Genomic DNA, 23,824 nt, shown 5'->3' with positions numbered 1-23,824 from the left:
TACTTTCATTGTTGATTGACATATCTGGGGCTTCACAAGACCAACAGACAGGTTTTAAAATAATAATGTTATATATCATATATTTGTATAATTATTATTTTTCACTGTCATTTCTCTGAATGGTCAAAGTGACCAGATTGTATGAGAGACCAAGTAGTATGATCATTGCTCTACACGAGATCTTGTCTTCATCACTGAATCATATTCTACCTCCATTAAACCATAACTGGGGTTTAATATGCTATACTAGTTCTACATAGGGACAACATAATGATGTGGTATCTAATCTCCTACCTCCATCAAACCATAACTGGTGTTTAATATCCTATACTAGTTCTACACAGGACCAACATAATGATGTGGTATCTAATCTCCTACCTCCATCAAACCATAACTGGAGTTTAATATCCTATACTAGTTCTACACAGGACCAACATAATGATGTGGTATCTAATCTCCTACCTCCATCAAGCCATAACTGGAGTTTAATATCCTATACTAGTTCTACACAGGACCAACATAATGATGTGGTATCTAATCTCCTACCTCCATCAAGCCATAACTGGAGTTTAATATCCTATACTAGTTCGATTGACCATTGGGTTCTTGGTCACCTTCCTCACCAAGGCCCTTCTCCCCAGATTGCTCAGTTTGGCCGTGCGGCCAGCTCTAGGAAGAATCTTGGTGCTTCCAAACTTCTTCCATTTAAGAATGATGGAGGCCAATGTGTTCTTAGGGTCCTTCAATGCTGCAGAATTTTTTTTGTACCCTTCCCCAGATCTGTGCCACGACAATATCCTGTATTGTAGCTCTACGGACAATTTATTCGACCTCATGGGTTGGTTTTGCATGTCAGAGCAAAAAAAAAGACCGCCGCCTGGCCAAACTTAAAAATCGGGGGAGAAGAGCCTTGGTCAGGAAGGTGACCAAGAACCCGATGGTCAATCTGAAAGAGCTCCTGCCCGGTCAACTGTAAGTGCTGTTATTATGAAATGGAAACATCTAGGACATGGGTTTCCATGGCCGAGCAGCCGTACACAAGCATAAGATCACCATGCGCAATGCCAAGCATTGGCTGGAGTGGTGTAAAGCTCACCGCCATTGGACTCTGGAGCAGTGGAAACGTGTTCTCTGGAGTGATGAATCGCGCTTCACCATCTGGCAGTGTGACGGACGAATCTGGGTTTTGCGGATGCCAGGAGAACGCTACCTGCTCCAATGCATAGTGCTAACTGTAAAGTTTGGTGGAGGATAAATAATGGTCTGGGGCTATTTTTCATGGTTCAGGCTAGGCCCGTTAGTGAAATTAACGCTACAGCATACAATGACATTCTAGATGATTCTGTGCTTCCAACTTTGTGGCAACAGCTTGGGGAAGGCCCTTTCCTGTTTCAGCAATGCCCCCGTGCACAAAGCAAGGTCCGTTTAGAAATGGTTTGTCAAAATGGATGTGGAAGAACATGACTGGTCTGCACAGAACCCTGACATCAACCCAAATCAAACATCTTTCGGATGAATTGGAATGACGACTGCCAGCCAGGCCTAATCGCCCAACATCAGTGCCCGATCTCACTAATGCTCTTGTGGCTGAATGGAAGCAATTCCCCGCAGCAATGTTCCAACATCTAGTGGAAAGCCTTCCTAGAAGAGTGGAGGCTGTTAAAGCAGCAAAGTATGAGCCAGGCAAAGGGGTGTCGTGTCTTTGGCTATGCCGGATTAAGTGATATGACATGCTAACCTATAAAATCCTTTCTCTGTCATTAATATTACCTGATTAAGCTAATCATGTAAATGTAATTAACTAGAAAGTCGGGGCACCACGGAAGAACGTTTATAGAGCCGTTATCTTCCGAATAAACTCTTAAAATACTTAGTAATATTTTACATCGATAGCAGTCAATATTAACCCTTATCTTATTTTCAGTCTCATAATGAAAGTTGTAAATTCTTGGCTATCTTCACGAACCCTGGCTAACAACTTGAATCAGCAATACAAAATTGGGTTTAATTATTTATTTACTAAATACCTAAACTAATCACACAGAATTACAAATACACCGAATACAAATGATGTCATACATGATGGCTGGTTACACAAAGGAAAGGGGGTTGGGCTTGAATGAAAGAGCGGGAAGACTTAGGAACAAAGAAACAGCAGCTATGCTATCGTAAATACATTATCTTATGCATTCTAAATTACCGCCCATTTGGAAAAGGAAAATGCAATAAATATTTACTCTGAGCTGCGCTTCGGTAGATTGGTCGTAGATGCTGGCCGGGTTGGCCAACAGATCTTCCTGTCCTCGGAAGAATGTCTCTGGTGGTAAATTGGATACGTGGTGGTATCTTTGTCTGTCTGTTAGACTGGATCCGTCGTCCGTCCTTTCCTAGCCCCCGTCTACAGCGGCTGCTGCTAACTCAACGGCTAGGAAGTATCACTTCTGTAGTGAATAAGCTCAAAGTTCATACCATTCGCCACCAAAGCTCACGCCGAGGTTGGCTTAGTTCTGTACTTGACGTGTGTCCTTCTAACGTAGAGGCTGCAGACCTCACGTACTGGAACATGGTTATCTTTTCGTCAAAGGCTTATATAGTGGAGAGGGGGAAGGATGTGTTTCATCGTTTATAACCCCTGTCTCTTCACAGGGGTGGGCCACTGATCAAGCAGGGCACTTTCCTTATGAAAACCCAATTCTCTCATTTGGAAGCTAAAATTACATTTAATCTCCTAACAAACAATTTCAATATCAAACATTTCAATTGCATAACAATTCCATGTTACTCTGATAACTAGAGGGTGTATACTTTCTCAGGTACAGTTTATGTCGCCCTGTCATTAGTCATAATGTCTCAGATGACAACCGAACTGACATCCATACTCATTACGTTCCCAAGCATATTTCCAACTGGTTTTATTACCAAAATATGGTTCCTTTTCCCCATTTGTTTGTGATTCCCAGACTCTCTATATTTAACACAGGCTATTCAAGTCCTTCAGTAGGGTCAGAAAGAGAGGGGAAGGGAGAAAGGTTTTTATGGGGGGGTCATAAACCTTACCCACAGGCCAACGTCATGACAGGGGGGACCAACTCCATATTAATGTCCATGATTTTGGAATAAGATGTTCGACGAGTAGGTGTCCACATACTTTTAGTCATGTAGTGTAGCTAGCTAGCAAGCTAGCCAACTTTGGCAAGTTGGCTTTGTGTGCTTGGTTGTGCAAGCATGCATTGTTGGCAGGCAAGCTACAGAAGAGCGAGTAGGCTACAATTCCCCATCCTTTATCAGTGCAATTTTGACGGCCAACTAACTGAAAGTTTGGGAGGGTTCATCTAATGTTCCTTCGTTAGATTTTAGCTAATCTTCAATAGGACTGTAAAGTTCCCAAATGTAAGAGGACTCCCAAGTGGCATTGACATATTTGCTGAAATCCATTCAGTTGACTTTTGGCGAATGCGTTCTAATGATCTAAAGTCACACTATTGAAACTACCTGTAAACACACAGTCCAGTTCAAAGTGAATGATGGCAGGCCTGTGTTGCAAATAAAGGCCTACTGTAGCTATGTTTGGCTACGGTGCACAGTCCACAAGATGGGCAAAGGCCACTCTGGGACCTACAGACAGTGCTGGACTGGCTGTGACCGGTTGTAAGGACACTCACCACTTGCTTACCTCTGCGTTTTAGTTGTTGTTGCTATTGACATAATCTGAAGTTGACAAAGTTGAAATGGGATGCATATTTTTTTTAAGTGATTTGCCAAAGTTTGTTTTTTCTTTTTATAGTGTCCAGTTGAATCTTTGTTTCTCTGTATGCTAAGGGAGTGAAGTTCAGTGTCTGTATGAAGAGCCTTAGAAGCTTGTTTGAAGTTTCTCCTGGGGTCTTGTTAAGATCAACTACATCATGAACTCAACTAATTAGTAGTACATTTATGGCAGAATTACCTTCTGGAACATGTGAACTTTCATGTACCTTAATAACAAACTTGTACGCCATCTTTAAATACGAATACAATTGTTAACCTGTTGGGGGTAGGGGGCAGTATTGACACGGCCGGATAAAAAACGTACCCGATTTAATCTGGTTACCACTCCTGCCCAGTAACTAGAATATGCATATAATTATTGGCTTTGGATAGAAAACACCCTAAAGTTTCTAAAACTGTTTGAATGGTGTCTGTGAGTATAACAGAACTCATATGGCAGGCAAAAACCTGAGAAGATTCCAAACAGGAAGCGCCCTCTCTGACAAGTTGTTGTTCATCTTGGCTCTTTTTATTGAAGACTGAGGATCTTTGCCGTAACGTGACATTTCCTACGGCTCCCATAGGCTCTCAGAACCCGGGAAAAAGCTGAATGATATCGAGGCAGCCTCTGGCTGAAACACATTATCGCGTTTGGATAGTGGCTGGTCAGAGTACTCTGAGACTCGAGATGTATTTATTTTCTCTCTCTTTGTACGTATACAGGCTTTCCCGGTCGGAATAGTATCGCTTTTTTACGAGAAAAATGGCATAAAAATTGATTTTAAACAGCGGTTGACATGCTTCGAAGTACGGTAATGGAATATTTCGAATTTTTTGGTCACGAAATGCGCCATGCTCACCACCCTTATTTACCCTTTCGGATAGTGTATTGAACGCACGAACAAAACGCCGCTGTTTGGATATAACAATGGATTATTTGGGACCAAACCAACATTTGTTATTGAAGTAGCAGTCCTGGGAGTGCATTCTGACGAAGTACACCAAAGGTAATCAAACTTTTCTAATAGTAAATCGGAGTTTGGTGAAGGCTAAACTTGCTGGGTGTCTAAATAGCTAGCCCTGTGATGCCGGGCTATCTACTGAGAATATTGCAAAATGTGCTTTCACCGAAAAGCTATTTTAAAATCGGACATATCGAGTGCATAGAGGAGTTCTGTATCTATAATTCTTAAAATAATTGTTATGTTTTTTGTGAACGTTTATCGTGAGTAATTTAGTAAATTCACCGGCAGTGTTCGGTGGGAATGCTAGTCACATGCTAGTCACATGCTAATGTAAAAAGCTGTTTTTTGATATAAATATGAACTTGATTGAACAAAACATGCATGTATTGTATAACATAATGTCCTAGGGTTGTCATCTGATGAAGATCATCAAAGGTTAGTGCTGCATTTAGCTGTGGTTTGGGTTTATGTGACATTATATGCTAGCTTGAAAAATGGGTGTCTGATTATTTCTGGCTGGGTACTCTGCTGACATAATCTAATGTTTTGCTTTCGCTGTAAAGCCTTTTTGAAATCGGACAGTGTGGTTAGATTAACGAGAGTCTTGTCTTTAAAATGATGTAAAATAGTCATATGTTTGAAAAATTGAAGTTTTTGCATTTTTGAGGTATTTGAATAACGCGCCACGGGATTACACTGGCTGTTGAGTAGGTGGGACGCAAGCGTCCCACCTAGCCCATAGAGGTTAAGGAGATGGAGAAGATTCTGGCATTAGGGAGTCGAAAAGAGAACACTGTTGTATAAAACACCTGTCTCAGGATTACATCTTCAAACTAAGGGCAACCATGGCATCTGTGACAGAGAGGGAGAAGCATTCATCCATGTATATGGATATATATTGACCACAATGACCATCACAGTGTTCGGACTTGAACCCTATTGAAAACCTGTGGTTTGAATTGAGGAGGGCAGTCCATAAGCACGGACCGAAGCATATCAAGGATGTGGAAAGTTTCTTTATAGAGGAATGGTCTAAGATCCATCCCAACGTTTTCTTACAATCTCATTAAACATTATAGAAAAAGGCTAAGTGCCATTATCCTTACAAGGAGAGGGTGCACAAAGTATTGAAAACAAGGGTGTCACAGTATCTAACGAAGGTGGGGCCCCTCCTCGGTCGGGCGGCACCCGGTCGTTGTTTCTGTGTCTTTTGGTTTTGTCTGTCTATTCCGCACCTGTTTTGTGTCTGTAATTAGTGGGGGGTTATTTAGTGTGTATTTTCAGTTGGGATTCTCGTGCGGGATTGTTTATTGTCTACTCTAGACAGTCTGAGTGTAGCTGTTCCTTTTTTCGCTGATTATTGTCCAGTGTATTGCCGGGCTGCGCCCCATGCGCTTTTTCCAAAGTGTTATTTTTTGGGAATGTGTTTTCCCCTGGCGGACTTCGTCACGCGCCCTGTGCCCTACGGCTATTGCGTTCTGCATTTATCATTAAAACACTGTTGCTCCGGCCCTCTGTCTCCTGCTCCTGATTCCACATCTCCACCGGTCCTGGACAACCGTGACAAAGGGAGTCCATTTTTTTTTTATTGACTTGTTAAACAAAGTATTTTTCTCAGCATTTCAGCATTTCTCAGTATTTTTCTAAGTATATTATTTTATGCATAAGCATGAAATAATATACTTTCCATTTTTTTGAACATACAATAGACAATAGCTCAGTATTTGTAATGTTTTACAACATTTTTTGAGGACATTTTTATCAAGGGTGCCAATCATTCCCAATGTAACTGTAAGTCAATCACCACCCATTTACCATGTATTGCATTCATGTCCAAATCATCTCAAAATATTTTTTTACCAATTCATTAAGTAACACATTCTATTCAAGAGATGTGCTGTCACACTTGCTTTTGTTTCATATGCTAATAGTACCTTCCCGTGTTTTTGCAGGTAACTCGGTATATCTGGGAGAATATCCAAGGGACTCGTCTGAAGGGAGACCCAGAGCTGTGTACTGAGCCAAAGCACTCTCTCACTGCCCAACACAGTGCTACCACCCTCAGCCACCCTGCTCCCCTGTGTGTAGGTACCAGGTTTTGCTGTACTATACTGATCCATTCTTCACCACAGACCTGGGTCCAATCTCAGGATGACCTTATCCTCTTGGGGCTAGGTGGGACGCTAGCGTGCCACCCGTGGTGCACTCCATCAACAGCAGGTGCATTTCAAGAGCGGCAAATTTGAATCCAAATAAATGTCAAAATTCAAATTTTTCAAAAATACAACTATGTTACACCATTTGAAAGATAAACATCTCCTTAATCTAACCACGTTTTACGATTTCAAAAAGGTTTTACGGCGAAAGCATAAATTTAGAGTATGTTAGGACAGTACATTTACAAGAGTTGTGTGTAATGTTTTGTCAAGTCAAAGACAGGGTCACCAAAACCATAAAACCAGCTAAAATGATGCACTAACCTTTTACAATCTCCATCAGATGACACTCCTAGGACATTATGTTAGACAATGCATGCATTTTTAGTTCTATCAAGTTGATATTTATATACAAAAACAGCGTTTTACTATGGCATTGATGTTGAGGAAATCGTTTCCCTCCAATAACCGGCAGTCAAGTCAGCGTCACAAATTAAATAATTAAAATTAGAAAACATTGGTAAAATATTATATTGTCATTTAAAGAATTATAGATTTACATCTTTTGAACGCAATCAACTTGCCAGATTTAAAAATAACCTTACTGGGAAATCACACTTTGCAATAATCTGAGCACTGTGCCCAGAAAAATACGCGTTGCGATACAGACTAGACGTCATGTTGGGGAGATCTAAAATCGAAAATACTATGTAAATAATCCATTACCTTTGATTCTCTTCATCAGATGTCACTTCCAGGTATCACAGGTCCATAACGAATGTAGTTTTGTTCAAAAAAGCTCATCATTTATGTCCAAAAATCTCCGTCTCGTTAGCACATGATGTAAGCCAGCCGGACTTCTCGTCATGAACGAGGGGAAAAAATATATTTCCGTTCGTTCAAACATGTCAAACGTTGTATAGCATAAATCATTAGGGCCTTTTTTAACCAGAACATGAATAATATTCAAGGTGGACGAATGCATAGTCTTTTATAACGTATTGGAACGAGGGTACCCAACATGAAGTAGCGCGCCAGGTGTCTAATGGGACATCACCGTTCCATGGCTCTTGTTCGGTCAGATCTCCCTCCAGAAGACTCAAAACACTTTGTAAAGGCTGGTGACATCTAGTGGAAGCAATAGGAAGTGCCAAAATATTCCTAAACCCCTGTGTTTTTCAATGGGATAGGTTTAAAGTCAATACAACACATCAGGTATCCACTTCCTGTCAGAAAATGTCTCAGGGTTTTGCCTGCCAAATGAGTTCTGTTATACTCACAGACACCATTCAAACAGTTTTGGAAACTTTAGAGTGTTTTCTATCCATATATAATAAGTATATGCATATTCTAGTTACTGGGTAGGATTAGTAACCAGATTAAATCGGGTACATTTTTTTTATCCAGACGTGCAAATGCTGCCCCCTAGACCCAACAGGTTATTGTCCAAATCCTCTTTCCCTCTCAAACGTGATTTCAGATAACTCTCAAATCCTCTTCCAGTCCTTTACATTCTGGGTGAGAATCTTCAGCAGGCTACTTCCTCATACTGGAATTCTGTGTCACAGCGGCGTGCAGCTGCAGTCCTCAAGAGCCGTGTTGATGTCACACTTTTCTCCAGCCCCACAGCAGCACACCTGATGAAACCAATTGTGGGCTAAAATTAAGATGAGTTATTAGTTCATTTGAATCAGGTGTTGTTGTGTTGAGCTAAAAAGTGTGATGCCAAGCAACACTGCCGAGGTTGATTCAGAGGGAAGCTAAAACCATTCACTTGTAGTCTTAGAGTTACATCCAGTGGTTCCCAGCTCTAAGTACCAAGAATCAATTCAAACTTAATGAGACATATAAGGTGTTGCCGGAAGCATCCGGAAAATTCTAGCTACATGTACATCAGCTCCAGGTGACATGTCAGTCCCAGCTAATTGATCTGACAGTAATTACAGCAGTGGAGGCTCCTCAGAGGAGGAAGGAGAGGACCACAAAAAAATTGTGAAACACTGAAAAAGTTATCCTTTTTAGATAAAACTATACCAAATATATTCATATGTCACCAAATAATTTATTAAAACACACTGTTTTGCAATGAAGGTCTATAGTAACTTCAATAGCACTCTCTGGGGTAGCACCATGGTGTAACCGGAGGACAGCTAGCTTCTGTCCTCCTCTGGGTACATTTAGTTCAATACAAAGCTTAGGAGGCCCGTAGGCCTTGTCCCGTTCCATAGACTTACATGGAAATGATGATCACTTGCGGAGGACGTCCTCCAACCAATCAAAGCTTTTTTAGTACGAACTGGCATGTTGATGTCCTCCATCCAATCATAGGATTAGGATCAGAGAATTAACCTAGTGTGTTGTATTGTGGTTGTGCCGCAGAGCATTATGGGGGGGGTGTTCTATGTGACATAATTTGAGTCAATTGGTGGTGTACCTGTGGATGTATTTCAAGGCCTAACTTCCAAAGTTATCTAGCTGAATAAACTAAGTTTGAGCCTATTCCTGGAAACATTGAACCACTGTAGTTTACATCAATTATAATTTCAAAGTGGAAGCTAGAAAGTTATATTTTAGTGCTCTCTCGCTTCCCCAGTTGTTTAGTTAATTTTCATGACAATCTCCTTTGCATTAGCGTAGCCTCTCCTGTAGCCTATCAACTATGTGTCGGTCTATCCCTGTTCTCTCCTCTCTGCACAGGCCATACAAACGCTTCACATCGCGTGGCCGTTGCCACTCTAACCTGGTGGTCCCAGCGCGCACGACCCATGTGGAGTTCCAGGTCTCCGGCAGCCTCTGGAACTGCCGGTCTGCGGCCAACAAGGCAGAGTTAATCTCAGCCTATGCTACCCTCCAGTCCCTCGACTTCTTGGCACTGACGGAAACATGGATTACCACAGAAAACACTGCTACTCCTACTGCTCTCTCCTCGTCTGACCACGTGTTCTCGCACACCCCGAGAGCATCTGGTCAGCGGGGTGGTGGCACTGGAATCCTCATCTCTCCCAAGTGGACATTCTCTCTTTCTCCCCTGACCCATCTGTCTATCTCCTCCTTTGAACTCCATGCTGTCACAATCACTAGCCCATTCAAGCTTAACATCCTTACCATTTATCGCCCTCCAGGTTCCCTTGGAGAGTTCGTCAATGAGCTTGACGCCTTGATAAGTTCCTTTCCTGAGGATGGCTCACCCCTCACAGTTCTGGGTGACTTTAACCTCCCTACGTCTACCTTTGACTCATTTCTCTCTGCCTCCTTCTTTCCACTCCTCTCCTCTTTTGATCTCACCCTCTCACCGTCCCCCCCTACTCACAAGGCAGGCAATACGCTTGACCTCATCTTTACTAGATGCTGTTCTTCTACTAATCTCACTGCAACTCCCCTCCAAGTCTCCGATCACTACCTTGTATCCTTTTCCCTCTCGCTCTCCTCCAACACTACGCACTCTGCCCCTACTCAGATGGTATTGCGCCGTCGCAACCTTCGCTCTCTCTCTCCTGCTACTCTCTCCTCTTCCATCCTATCATCTCTTCCCTCTGCTCAATCCTTCTCCAACCAATCTCCTGATTCTGCCTCCTCAACCCTCCTCTCCTCCCTTTCTGCATCCTTTGACTCTCTATGTCCCCTATCCTCCCGGCCGGCTCAGTCCTCCCCTCCTGCTCCGTGGCTTGACGAATCATTGCGAGCTCACAGAACAGGGCTCCGGGCAGCCGAGCGAAAATGGAGGAAAACTAGCCTCCCTGCGGACCTGGCATCTTTTCACTCCCTCCTCTCTACATTTTCCTCCTCTGTTTCTGCTGCTAAAGCCACTTTCTACCACTCTAACTTCCAAGCATCTGCCTCTAACCCTAGGAAGCTCTTTGCCACCTTCTCCTCCCTCCTGAATCCTCCTCCCCCTCCCCCCCTCCTCCCTCTCTGTGGATGACTTCGTCAACCATTTTGAAAAGAAGGTCGACGACATCCGATCCTCGTTTGTTAAGTCAAACGACACCGCTGGTCCTGCTCACATTGCCCTACCCTATGCTTTGACCTCTTTCACCCCTCTCTCTCCAGATGAAATCTTGCGTCTTGTGATGGCCGGCCGCCCAACAACCTGCCCGCTTGACCCTGTCCCCTCCTCTCTTCTCCAGACCATTTCCGGAGACCTTCTCCCTTACCTCACCTCGCTCATCAACTCATCCTTGACCGCTGGCTATGTCCCTTCCGTCTTCAAGAGAGCGAGTTGCACCCCTTCTCAAAAAAACTACACTCGATCCAGTATGCCTTCTTTCTTTTCTCTCCATTAAAAGTCATTAAAACAATATTTATTGGCCTTATGTGTCATCCTGTGGACCTCATTTCTTAATTTCACGTTTTCTTAATATCATCTGACCTGGATATCCTGAACTCTAGAAAGTGTTCATTTCTACACTTAATTGCCTTTAAAATGTTATTGTTTATGCATGGTTCTGTTCTTTGCTTAATTCTAAAATTTTTTACTGGAGCCAAAAATGTCCCCTGTTCACTCACAGTACATATTCAGGGGTTCCCGAGTGGCACAGTGGTCTAAGACACTGCATCTCAGTGCAAGAGGTGTCACTGCAGTACCTGGTTTGAATCCAGACTACATGACATCCAGCTGTGATTGGGTGGCCCAGTGTCTTCCAGGTTTGGCAGGGGTAGGCCGTCATTGTAAATAAGAATTTGTTCTTAACTGACTTGCCTAGTTAAATATATACAAATTAGGACCACATTATTTCCTGGCCAATATTTGCTTGTACTATTTCACTGTATGATGAAATAACATGATATATTCAATATAGTTACAATATTCAATAGTGTTATAAACTTGCATCTTTCTACGATGTACAATAACATTTGAGTCATTCATATTTTTGCCTGCAGGTGGAAAGAGGAGAAACATATTGTAATACGCTGCCGCTTTGTGGCTAAAAGAGATGTACTTTTCTGCCACCAAAGATGTATTTCAACAGAATACACTGAGCGGACAAATCATTAGGAACATCTGCTCTTTCCATGCCATAGACTGACCATGTGAATCCAGGTGAAAGCTATTATCTCTTATTGATGTCACCTGTTAAATCCACTTCAATCAGTGTAGATGAAGGGGAGGAGACAGGTTAAATACGGATTGTTAAACCTTGAGATAATTGAGGCATGGATTGTTCATGTGTATATTTACCAGCAGGGGGAAAGAGGAAAGAGTTGTATTTCAACAGTACATTTGTGAAGTAGTCCTGTAGTACCTTACTCTGTATTTGCCGTATTTACAGATACTATACACAGACATATTGAGTATGGATACACTTATTATAATATGAGATGATGAATCCAATTATTAGAACATTTCTAGACTACATTATGTCTATCACATATCATCAACACACACCATCAATATGAAATCATCACAAATGACATTATGGAAGGTTAGTGTACTGTATCTTTGTTGCCATTACAAAGCTCTCATCAGTTTTGTGTTGATCTGGTTCAGAGAGGAGTGGTGATGGAGTTGAAACAAAATCATTTTAACTAAGGTTTAGGGACCCTCCTTCCTCTGGTCCGAGTGGACAGGTGTCGTAGAGAGACTATATCAGTCTAATTTAGGTTTAGGCACCCTCCCTCCTCTAGTCCTCGTGGACCCTGGTCCCATTCTATTTCCTCTCTCTGTGTCCTCATCTGTTCCCTCACATCTGTGCTTGTTGGTGCCCTCACTCTTAAGTTTGGTCTTGTTCACATTGGGGAGAATCCTAACTTCCAGTTCAGTCACATTTTCACTTAGTGTCCCTTCGACATCAATGCATGACTAAATAAAAGTAATCTTAATTGGAAGTTAGGATTCACCCCATTCTGCCTCAGTGATCAGAATAGATTCTGCAGTTCTGTCAATGTACACCAGAGGAGGACATAGGACCTACAATAATGACGGAGGAAAGATCTACATGTACAGTCGTGGCCAAAAGTTTTGAGAATGACACAAATATTAATTTCCACAAAGTTTGCTGCTTCAGTGTCTTTAGATATTTTTGTCAGATGTTACTATGGAATACTGAAGTATAATTACAAGCATTTCATAAGTGTCAAAGGCTTTTATTGACAATTACATGAAGTTGATGCAAAGAGTCAATATTTGCAGTGTTGACCCTTCTTTTTCAAGACCTCTGCAATCCGCCCTGGCATGCTGTCAATTAACTTCTGGGCCACATCCTGACTGATGGCAGCCCATTCTTGCATAATCAATGCTTGGAGAATTTTGGCATTTTTCTTTGTCCACCCGCCTCTTGAGTATTGACCACAAGTTCTCAATGGGATAAAGGTCTGGGGAGTTTCCTGGCCATGGACCAAAAATATCAATGTTTTGTTCACCGAGCCACTTAGTTATCACTATTGCCTTTTGCCTCCATCATGCTGGAAAAGGCATTGTTCGTCACCAAACTGTTCCTGGATGGTTGGGAGAAGTTGCTCTCGGAGGATGTGTTGGTACCATTCTTTATTCATGGCTGTGTTCTTAGGCAAAATTGTGAGTGAGACCACTCCCTTGGCTGAGAAGCAACTCCACACATGAATGGTCTCAGGATGCTTTACTGTTTGCATGACACAGGACTGATGGTAGCGCTCACCTTGTCTTCTCCGGACAAGCTTTTTTCCGGATGCCCCAAACAATCAGAAAGGGGATTCATCAGAGAATTCCTGAGCAAGCTTTGTAGTGGTGGTGCCCCGATCCCGCAGCTGAATCAACTTTAGGAGACGGTCCTGGCGCTTGCTGGACTTTCTTGGGCGCCCTGAAGCCTTCTTCACAACAATTTAACTGCTCTCCTTGAAGTTCTTGATGATCCGATAAATGGTTGATTTAGGTGCAATCTTACTGGCAGCAGTATATATAGTGCACTATATATGACCAGTGACCTTTGGGTTCTGGTCAACAGTAGTGCACTATAAAGGGAATAGGGTGACATTTGGGACTCATATTGAGTACCTCATCATTATGTTGGTCCTGTGTAGATCTAGTATAGGATATTAAACTCCAGTTATGGTTTGATGGAGGTAGGAGATTAGATACCACATCATTATGTTGTCCCTATGTAGAACTAGTATAGGATATTAAACTCCAGTTACGGTTTGATGGAGGTAGAATATGATTCAGTGATGAAGACAGGATCTCATGTAGAGCAATGATCATACTAGTTGGTCTCTCATACAATCTGGTTACTTTGACCATTCAGAGAAATGACAGTGAAAAATACTAATTATACAAATATATGATATATAACATTATTATTTTAAAATCAGTCTGTTGGTCTTGTGAAGCTCCAGATATGTCAATCAACAATGAAAGTAGCTGGTGGTAGGTTAATTGCAGAGGCCCCTCCCTCTGTTCCTCCCTGTCTGTCTCCTTATAGGTGGGTCCTGCAGCCTCTCCTCTCCTCACACTCCAACCCTGCTCATCTCTGAGCTGGACAGTAAGGGCCGTTCACACCACACACTGACCTTATGCAGGGGACACTGCACTCTCATCACTGCTATAACATGTAAGGAATTTACTGTTTGTTCAATCTGAATCTAAAAACAATGCCATTGAAGTTTTACATTCATGTCTGATGAATTGTCTTAATAAATTGTGTGTTTAATTCACACAGATGTCAGTTGCCAGAAAGCAGTGATACAGACACCTTCAGTACTGACTGTACTGTACAAAGGGGACTGCTACTTATCACTGTGACATCACCAAAGATGAAAGTTATTATGTAATCTGGTATAAACAGGTTCCAGGAGGAGGTCCTCAGTATGTGTTAAGGTTTTACCGTACTCATCCCTCTCCTGATCAATATGGATCTGGTTTCTCCTCTGATCGTTTCACATCTAAAGCCACGTCTGATAAGGATTATCAGTTTATAATCAGTAATGTGGAGGAGACAGACTCAGCAGTATATTACTGTAAGACCTGGGACAGCTCTGTTAAAGAATACGTATCACAGTGATATACACCATGACAAAAACCTACTCACCAAATACACTCACTTCTGCTTTCAGATGTTCTGAATATAGACACTAACTGAATGTCAAGTCATCCTGAACCAGTGTGTCTGCAGTATGAGAACATGACATGCTTGTGTTTTACACAAAACCTTTCACACATTTAGTAGAATGTTGTCATTAATAATTACACCTAGTTGTCACAAACCATGACAGATAAAGTGATATTCCAGATGGTTCCGTCCTAACAGAAGACTCCATGTATCAGATAACCTCCATGATAGTCAGTCCCCTGGTTTACAGTAGAGACATATTACATCAACAGTCATTTAGTGAAATACTGTTAGTTCAGAACCCCACCATCCAGATAATATTATTAGAATGATATTATTATATATATTATGACATGCTGATTTTAAGGAAACTTACCAACATAACTCACATGAAACTAAATACTTCTCTTTTCAGTGTAACCAAAATGATCTCAAATGGTTTTTGTTCGTCCAATATAAAATATATAGATATTTTTGATAGTTTAATAGTTCGTCATTTAAATTCATCAGAAGTCCATCTTCTCAGAAGCTGATAGGCTGAGATATAGAGGCCCCTCCCTCTGTTCCTCCCTGGCTTGGTGATAGGTTAACTGTAGAGGCCCCTCCCTCTGGTCCTCCCTGTCTGTCTCCTTATAGGTGGGTCCTGCAGCCTCTCCTCTCCTCACACTCCAACCCTGCTCATCTCTCAGCTGGACAGTAAGGGCCATTCACACCACACACTGACAACATGCTGGGGACACTCTGCACTCTCATCACTGCTCTAACATGTAAGGAGTCTGACTTCCTGGAGGTTTAACTTCCTGGTTTATTAATAATGAGTCTGTATGTTTCTCTTTATTACATGTCATCTTCTTATTTCCCAGGTGTCAGTGGTGTGACTGTGGTGACACAGAAGCCTCCTGTTGTGACAGTGAGGAAAGGAGAGACGGCCACTATGGACTGTAACCTGGGGACTGTTGATAATAGTGCTCATTGGTATAAACAGGTTCCAGGAGGAGTTCCTCAGTATGTTTTACAGTGGTACTACTATAATTGGACCTCTGTAATATATGGTTCTGGTTTCTCCTCTCCTAAATTCACATCTAATCATCAGTCTATATCAGATTATAGTTTGATTATTAATAATACGGAGGAGGAAGACTCAGCAGTGTATTACTGTAAGACAAATGACTACTCTGTTAACGAGTGGGCTTCACAGTGATATACACTATGACAAAAACCTCCTCACCAAATACGCTCACTTCTACAGAGGGGCAGAGGGGTGAACTCTAAGAAACAGCAGTTGATCAGTGATTATTATAACAATATATACATGTCACAATGGAAGAACCATCCATCCCTACATGTCAACAAGATTATAAGACAATTGTGAAAAGAGATTTAGCCATTCTTGATGTAATCCTCATCATCATATCATCATCAAGTGAAGACTGCATCAAATGGATAGTGCTTCAATTCATGGATTGAAAAGGACCAGACACCAAAAGCAAAATATGATGCTATACTATATACTGTTAATTCATAGAGAGAAACTCTAGAAAAGCCTGAGATGTTTGTAGAGAGAGTGAAGCTGTCTGAATGGGATGTTTCAGGTCCTGTCCTCTCAGTAGAGAGGGTGAAGCTCTGTCTGAATGGGATGTTTCAGTTCTGTCCTCTCAGTAGAGAGAGTGAAGCTCTGTCTGAATGGGATGTTTCAGTTCCTGTCCTCTCAGTAGAGAGAGTGAAGCTCTGTCTGAATGGGATGTTTCAGTTCCTGTCCTCTCAGCAGAGAGAGTGAAGCTCTGTCTGAATGGGATGTTTCAGTTCCTGTCCTCTCAGTAGTGAGAGTGAAGCTCTGTCTGAATGGGATGTTTCAGTTCCTGTCCTCTCAGTAGAGAGTGAAGCTCTGTCTGAATGGGATGTTTCAGTTCCTGTCTGTCCTCTCAGTAGAGAGAGTGAAGCTCTGTCTGAATAGGATGTTTCAGTTCCTGTCTGTCCTTTCAGTAGAGAGAGTGAAGCTCTGTCTGAATGGGAAGTTTCAGTTCCTGTCCTCTCAGTAGAGAGAGTGAAGCTCTGTCTGAATGGGATGTTTCAGTTCGTGTCCTCTCAGTAGAGAGAGTAAAGCTCTGTCTGAATGGGATGTTTCAGTTCCTGTCCTCTCAGCAGAGAGAGTGAAGCTCTGTCTGAATGGGATGTTTCAGTTCCTGTCCTCTCAGAAGTGAGAGTGAAGATCTGTCTGAATGGGATGTTTCAGTTCCTGTCCTCTCAGTAGAGAGAGTGAAGCTCTGTCTGAATGGGATGTTTCAGTTCCTGTCTGTCCTCTCAGTAGAGAGAGTGAAGCTCTGTCTGAATAGGATGTTTCAGTTCCTGTCTGTCCTCTCAGTAGAGAGAGTGGAGCGGTGTCTGAATGGGATGTTTCAGTTCCTGTCCTCTCAGTAGAGAGAGTGAAGCTCTGTCTGAACGGGAAGTTTCAGTTCCTGTCCTCTCAGTAGAGAGAGTGAAGCTCTGTCTGAATCGGATGTTTCAGTTCGTGTCCTCTCAGTAGAGAGAGTGAAGCTCTGTCTGAATGGGATGTTTCAGTTCCTGTCCTCTCAGCAGAGAGAGTGAAGCTCTGTCTGAATGGGATGTTTCAGTTCCTGTCCTCTCAGTAGTGAGAGTGAAGCTCTGTCTAAATGGGATGTTTCAGTTCCTGTCCTCTCAGTAGAGAGAGTGAAGCTCTGTCTGAATGGGATGTTTCAGTTCCTGTCTGTCCTCTCAGTAGAGAGAGTGAAGCTCTGTCTGAATAGGATGTTTCAGTTCCTGTCTGTCCTCTCAGTAGAGAGAGTGGAGCGGTGTCTGAATGGGATGTTTCAGTTCCTGTCCTCTCAGTAGAGAGAGTGAAGCTCTGTCTGAACGGGAAGTTTCAGTTCCTGTCCTCTCAGTAGAGAGAGTGAAGCTCTGTCTGAATCGGATGTTTCAGTTCGTGTCCTCTCAGTAGAGAGAGTGAAGCTCTGTCTGAATGGGATGTTTCAGTTCCTGTCCTCTCAGTAGAGAGAGTGAAGCTCTGTCTGAACGGGAAGTTTCAGTTCCTGTCCTCTCAGTAGAGAGAGTGAAGCTCTGTCTGAATCGGATGTTTCAGTTCGTGTCCTCTCAGTAGAGAGAGTGAAGCTCTGTCTGAATGGGATGTTTCAGTTCCTGTCCTCTCAGTAGTGAGAGTGAAGCTCTGTCTAAATGGGATGTTTCAGTTCCTGTCCTCTCAGTAGAGAGAGTGAAGCTCTGTCTGAATAGGATGTTTCAGTTCCTGTCTGTCCTCTCAGTAGAGAGAGTGGAGCGCTGTCTGAATGGGATGTTTCAGTTCCTGTCCTCTCAGTAGAGAGAGTGAAGCTCTGTCTGAACGGGAAGTTTCAGTTCCTGTAATCTCAGTAGAGAGAGTGAAGCTCTGTCTGAATCGGATGTTTCAGTTCGTGTCCTCTCAGTAGAGAGAGAGTGAAGCTCTGTCTGAATGGGATGTTTCAGTTCCTGTCCTCTCAGTAGAGAGAGTGAAGCTCTGTCTGAAAGGGAAGTTTCAGTTCCTGTCCTCTCAGTAGAGAGAGTGAAGCTCTGTCTGAATGGGATGTTTCAGTTCCTGTCCTCTCAGTAGAGAGAGTGAAGCTCTGTCTGAATGGGATATTTCAGTTCGTGTCCTCTCAGTAGAGAGAGTAAAGCTCTGTCTGAATGGGATGTTTCAGTTCCTGTCCTCTCAGCAGAGAGAGTGAAGCTCTGTCTGAATGGGATGTTTCAGTTCCTGTCCTCTCAGTAGTGAGAGTGAAGCTCTGTCTGAATGGGATGTTTCAGTTCCTGTCCTCTCAGTAGAGAGAGTGAAGCTCTGTCTGAATAGGATGTTTCAGTTCCTGTCTGTCCTCTCAGTAGAGAGAGTGGAGCGCTGTCTGAATGGGATGTTTCAGTTCCTGTTCTCTCAGTAGAGAGAGTGAAGCTCTGTCTGAACGGGAAGTTTCAGTTCCTGTCCTCTCAGTAGAGAGAGTGAAGCTCTGTCTGAATGGGATGTTTCAGTTCGTGTCCTCTCAGTAGAGAGAGTGAAGCTCTGTCTGAATGGGATGTTTCAGTTCCAGTCCTCTCAGCAGAGAGAGTGAAGCTCTGTCTGAATGGGATGTTTCAGTTCCTGTCCTCTCAGTAGTGAGAGTGAAGCTCTGTCTAAATGGGATGTTTCAGTTCCTGTCCTCTCAGTAGAGAGAGTGAAGCTATGTCTGAATGGGATGTTTCAGTTCCTGTCTGTCTTCTCAGTAGAGAGAGTGAAGCTCTGTCTGAATAGGATGTTTCAGTTCCTGTCTGTCCTCTCAGTAGAGAGAGTGGAGCGCTGTCTGAATGGGATGTTTCAGTTCCTGTCCTCTCAGTAGAGAGAGTGAAGCTCTGTCTGAATGGGATGTTTCAGTTCCTGTCTGTCCTCTCAGTAGAGAGAGTGAAGCTCTGTCTGAATAGGATGTTTCAGTTCCTGTCTGTCCTCTCAGTAGAGAGAGTGGAGCTCTGTCTGAATGGGAAGTTTCAGTTCCTGTCCTCTCAGTAGAGAGAGTGAAGCTCTGTCTGAATGGGATGTTTCAGTTCGTGTCCTCTCAGTAGAGAGAGTGAAGCTCTGTCTGAATGGGATGTTTCAGTTCCTGTCCTCTCAGTAAAGAGAGTGAAGCTCTGTCTGAATGGGATGTTTCAGTTCCTGTCCTCTCAGTAGAGAGAGTGAAGCTGTCTGAATGGGATATTTCAGTTCCTGTCCTCTCAGTAGAGAGAGTGAAGCTCTGTCTGAATGGGATGCTTCAGTTCCTGTCCTCTAAGTAGAGAGAGTGAAGCTCTGTCTGAATGGGATGCTTCAGTTCCTGTCCTCTCAGTAGAGAGAGTGAAGCTCTGTCTGAATGGGATGTTTCAGTTCCTGTCATCTCAGTAGAGAGAGTGAAGCTCTGTCTGAATGGGATGTTTCAGTTCCTGTCCTCTCAGTAGAGAGAGTGAAGCTCTGTCTGAATGGGATGTTTCAGTTCCTGTCCTCTCAGTAGAGAGAGTGAAGCTCTGTCTCAATGGGATGTTTCAGTTCCTGTCCTCTCAGTAAAGAGAGTGAAGCTCTGTCTGAATGGGATGTTTCAGTTCCTGTCCTCTCAGTAGAGAGAGTGAAGCTGTCTGAATGGGATATTTCAGTTCCTGTCCTCTCAGTAGAGAGAGTGAAGCTCTGTCTGAATGGGATGCTTCAGTTCCTGTCCTCTAAGTAGAGAGAGTGAAGCTCTGTCTGAATGGGATGTTTCAGTTCCTGTCCTCTCAGTAGAGAGAGTGAAGCTGTCTGAATGGGATATTTCAGTTCCTGTCCTCTCAGTAGAGAGAGTGAAGCTCTGTCTGAATGGGATGTTTCAGTTCATGTCCTCTCAGTAGAGAAAGTGAAGCTCTGTCTGAATGGGATGTTTCAGTTCCTGTCCTCTCAGTAGAGAGAGTGAAGCTCTGTCTGAATGGGATGTTTCAGTTCCTGTCCTCTCAGTAGAGAGAGTGAAGCTCTGTCTGAATGGGATGTTTCAGTTCCTGTCATCTCAGTAGAGAGAGTGAAGCTCTGTCTGAATGGGATGTTTCAGATCCTGTCCTCTCAGTAGAGAGAGTGAAGCTCTGTCTGAATGGGATGTTTCAGTTCCTGTCCTCTCAGTAGAGAGAGTGAAGCTCTGTCTCAATGGGATGTTTCAGTTCCTGTCCTCTCAGTAAAGAGAGTGAAGCTCTGTCTGAATGGGATGTTTCAGTTCCTGTCCTCTCAGTAGAGAGAGTGAAGCTGTCTGAATGGGATATTTCAGTTCCTGTCCTCTCAGTAGAGAGAGTGAAGCTCTGTCTGAATGGGATGTTTCAGTTCATGTCCTCTCAGTAGAGAGAGTGAAGCTCTGTCTGAATGGGATGTTTCAGTTCCTGTCCTCTCAGTAGAGAGAGTGAAGCTCTGTCTGAATGGGATGTTTCAGTTCCTGTCCTCTCAGTAGAGAGAGTGAATCTCTGTCTGAATGGGATGTTTCAGTTCCTGTCCTCTCAGTAGAGAGAGTGAAGCTCTGTCTGTATGGGATGTTTCAGTTCCTGTCCTCTCAGTAAAGAGAGTGAAGCTCTGTCTGAATGGGATGTTTCAGATCCTGTCCTCTCAGTAGAGAGAGTGAAGCTCTGTCTGAATGGGATGTTTCAGTTCCTGTCCTCTCAGTAGAGAGAGTGAAGCTCTGTCTCAATGGGATGTTTCAATTCCTGTCCTCTCAGTAAAGAGAGTGAAGCTCTGTCTGAATGGGATGTTTCAGTTCCTGTCCTCTCAGTAGAGAGAGTGAAGCTGTCTGAATGGGATATTTCAGTTCCTGTCCTCTCAGTAGAGAGAGTGAAGCTCTGTCTGAATGGGATGTTTCAGTTCATGTCCTCTCAGTAGAGAGAGTGAAGCTCTGTCTGAATGGGATGTTTCAGTTCCTGTCCTCTCAGTAGGGAGAGTGGAGCTCTGTCTGAATGGGATGTTTCAGTTCCTGTCCTCTCAGTAGAGAGAGTGAAGCTCTGTCTGAATGGGATGTTTCAGTTCCTGTCCTCTCAGTAGAGAGAGTGAAGCTGTCTGAATGGGATGTTTCAGTTCCTGTCCTCTCAGTAGAGAGAGTGAAGCTCTGTCTGAATGGGATGTTTCAGTTCCTGTCCTCTCAGTAGAGAGAGTGAATCTCTGTCTGAATGGGATGTTTCAGTTCCTGTCCTCTCAGTAGAGAGAGTGAAGCTCTGTCTGTATGGGATGTTTCAGTTCCTGTCCTCTCAGTAAAGAGAGTGAAGCTCTGTCTGAATGGGATGTTTCAGTTCCTGTCCTCTCAGTAGAGAGAGTGAAGCTGTCTGAATGGGATATTTCAGTTCCTGTCCTCTCAGTAGAGAGAGTGATGCTCTGTCTGAATGGGATGTTTCAGTTCCTGTCCTCTCAGTAGAGAGAGTGAAGCTGTCTGAATGGGATATTTCAGTTCCTGTCCTCTCAGTAGAGAGAGTTAAGCTGTCTGAATGGGATATTTCAGTTCCTGTCCTCTCAGTAGAGAGAGTGAAGCTCTGTCTGAATGGGATGTTTCAGTTCCTGTCCTCTCAGTAGAGAGAGTGAAGCTCTGTCTGAATGGGATGTTTCAGTTCCTGTCCTCTCAGTAGAGAGAGTGAGGAGGTTTTTGTATGGTCTTGTATACAAACTGAATCACTGTGGTATTCGGACAAGGAACCAAGCTCATTGTCAGTGGTGAGTACCCTTTCTTTTAACCTTATATTTTTTAATTCAAGGTTTTTTTGTAATACATAATAGTTAATATAATTAAATATTTAACATTATATTCTTATTTCATGTTTATTTAGTGTAAATAACCTACTTTGTGGACTGATTATTAAGTGTCATGGACACATTGTGACATCTTCATAGCCTACAGTGTATCTGTAGTTGTTGATTTCACGTTTAAACTTTAAAAAATGTATTGCACTATTTGACCATGTAGGTTACTGTTGTCACTTGACAACACTACTCATTTATAATGTCTCATACAATAATAATCTATTTACTCAGAGGTAGATTTGAATGTGAATGCTACATCAAGTTGTATCAACCTTTAAAATGTTGGTCCTACGTTATATTAAATAATGATAAAACCATGTATATGGTAGTTACACACAATGTTGCTACATGATTCATTACATTGCAGGCTACTACATTACAGTTCTCTGTTTGCTGGTTGACTTGAAGTAGGATATATGTTTGATTGTATCCCTCATTTAGCAAATCTGACTACTTGATTATGTTTAAACTTAGAGATCTGAACTCCTTATCCACTTGCACAGAAATCTGCTTCACCTCTGAAAAGTCACATATGGAGAGTTACTTAGAAAGTTTTAAAATGAGACCAGGTACAAACAGAGATTTGTGAGTAACATGTAATGATAGAATTACATGGTTTTAGTGCCTTTTCATTTTTTTGAGCCCAAAATGTTAATTGTTTGTAGCCTTTGAGAAAACGTTATATTTTTTATTCTACAGTATCATGCACACAACCCTGTGTCATTCTACTAATATATCAAAGTATTTTGTGTAATATTTATCCTGCTCATTCCATTGGTCCAGACTCTACCCTCCCTCCGCCTGTCTTGACCATCCTCCCTCCGTCCAGCGATGAGTTGAAGTCCAGCAAAGTCACCCTGGTGTGTCTGGCCAGTCAGATGGCCATTGGCTACGCCGATGTCAGCTGGGCAGTGGGAGGGAATCCGGTCACCGGCAACATCGCGACAAGTGGCCCGGTGCCGCAAGTCGACAAGACGTTCCAATTCAGCAGCTGTCTGACCGTTGACACGTCAGAATGGAACCAGGACAAAGTGTTCTCATGTAAAGTCACTGCGGGCTCCAAGTTCGCTGAGAAAGGCATCAAGAAGTCTGAATGCAGCACTGAATAGCCTGAGAACCATTGTAATGTCAATTTGATATTCTACATCGCTTATCAAGTTATTGTATATGCATTAGAAGGTTTACCTGCATATAGATATATACATTATGTTCCATTAAAGAGAGAAATATCCACTAATACTGATATCGTAGGCTATATGATAAGTATACTTTTTATATTTGAAATTGGTTGCTTTGCAGATGTATAATAGAGGAATAGTTAGAGCTTTGCTGCATTGTGGATATTCAATAAAGAGCATTCTAAATAACAAGTGTTTGTATTTGATCATGTTGATGAGCATCAGTGTTAGCAGCACTAAATGAGGGTGAATTTAACTGAACTCAAATAGAGCAGCCTGCTCTCTGACTTTAGTCCAGCTGCAGAAATGATTGATCCAGATATCCAGGATGTAGGGCAGGTTTACTGTAATGTTAATGAATAACCAGAGATGGACTAGAGGTTTAGTTTAAATTAGAACTTCACATTATTGAGAACCTTCATTAGTGTGATATGATTGTTTTATAAACTGGGTTGTTCGAGCCCTGAATACTGTATCAGACAGCATACCA

At 42.6% G+C, this 23,824-nt stretch overlaps 1 protein-coding gene across 1 annotated transcript; it reads left to right on the top strand.

The window, feature by feature from the left end:
- The first annotated feature begins 15,459 nt into the window (after positions 1–15,459).
- Positions 15,460–23,520, top strand: LOC106601906 (immunoglobulin lambda-1 light chain). The gene is made up of 4 exons (XM_045715727.1): positions 15,460–15,653; positions 15,750–16,072; positions 22,033–22,069; positions 22,940–23,520. The coding sequence occupies exons 1-4, from the start codon at positions 15,614–15,616 to the stop codon at positions 23,263–23,265; spliced, it is 726 nt and encodes a 241-aa protein (XP_045571683.1). The 5' UTR covers positions 15,460–15,613; the 3' UTR covers positions 23,266–23,520.
- The last annotated feature ends 304 nt before the right edge of the window (positions 23,521–23,824 follow it).

The sequence above is a fragment of the Salmo salar genome, chromosome ssa03 (assembly GCF_905237065.1).
Source record: "Salmo salar chromosome ssa03, Ssal_v3.1, whole genome shotgun sequence".
NCBI classification, from domain to species: Eukaryota; Metazoa; Chordata; class Actinopteri; order Salmoniformes; family Salmonidae; genus Salmo; species Salmo salar.
Note: the sequence above shows the minus strand (reverse complement) of the source record. Positions and strands in the feature narration are given on the sequence as shown.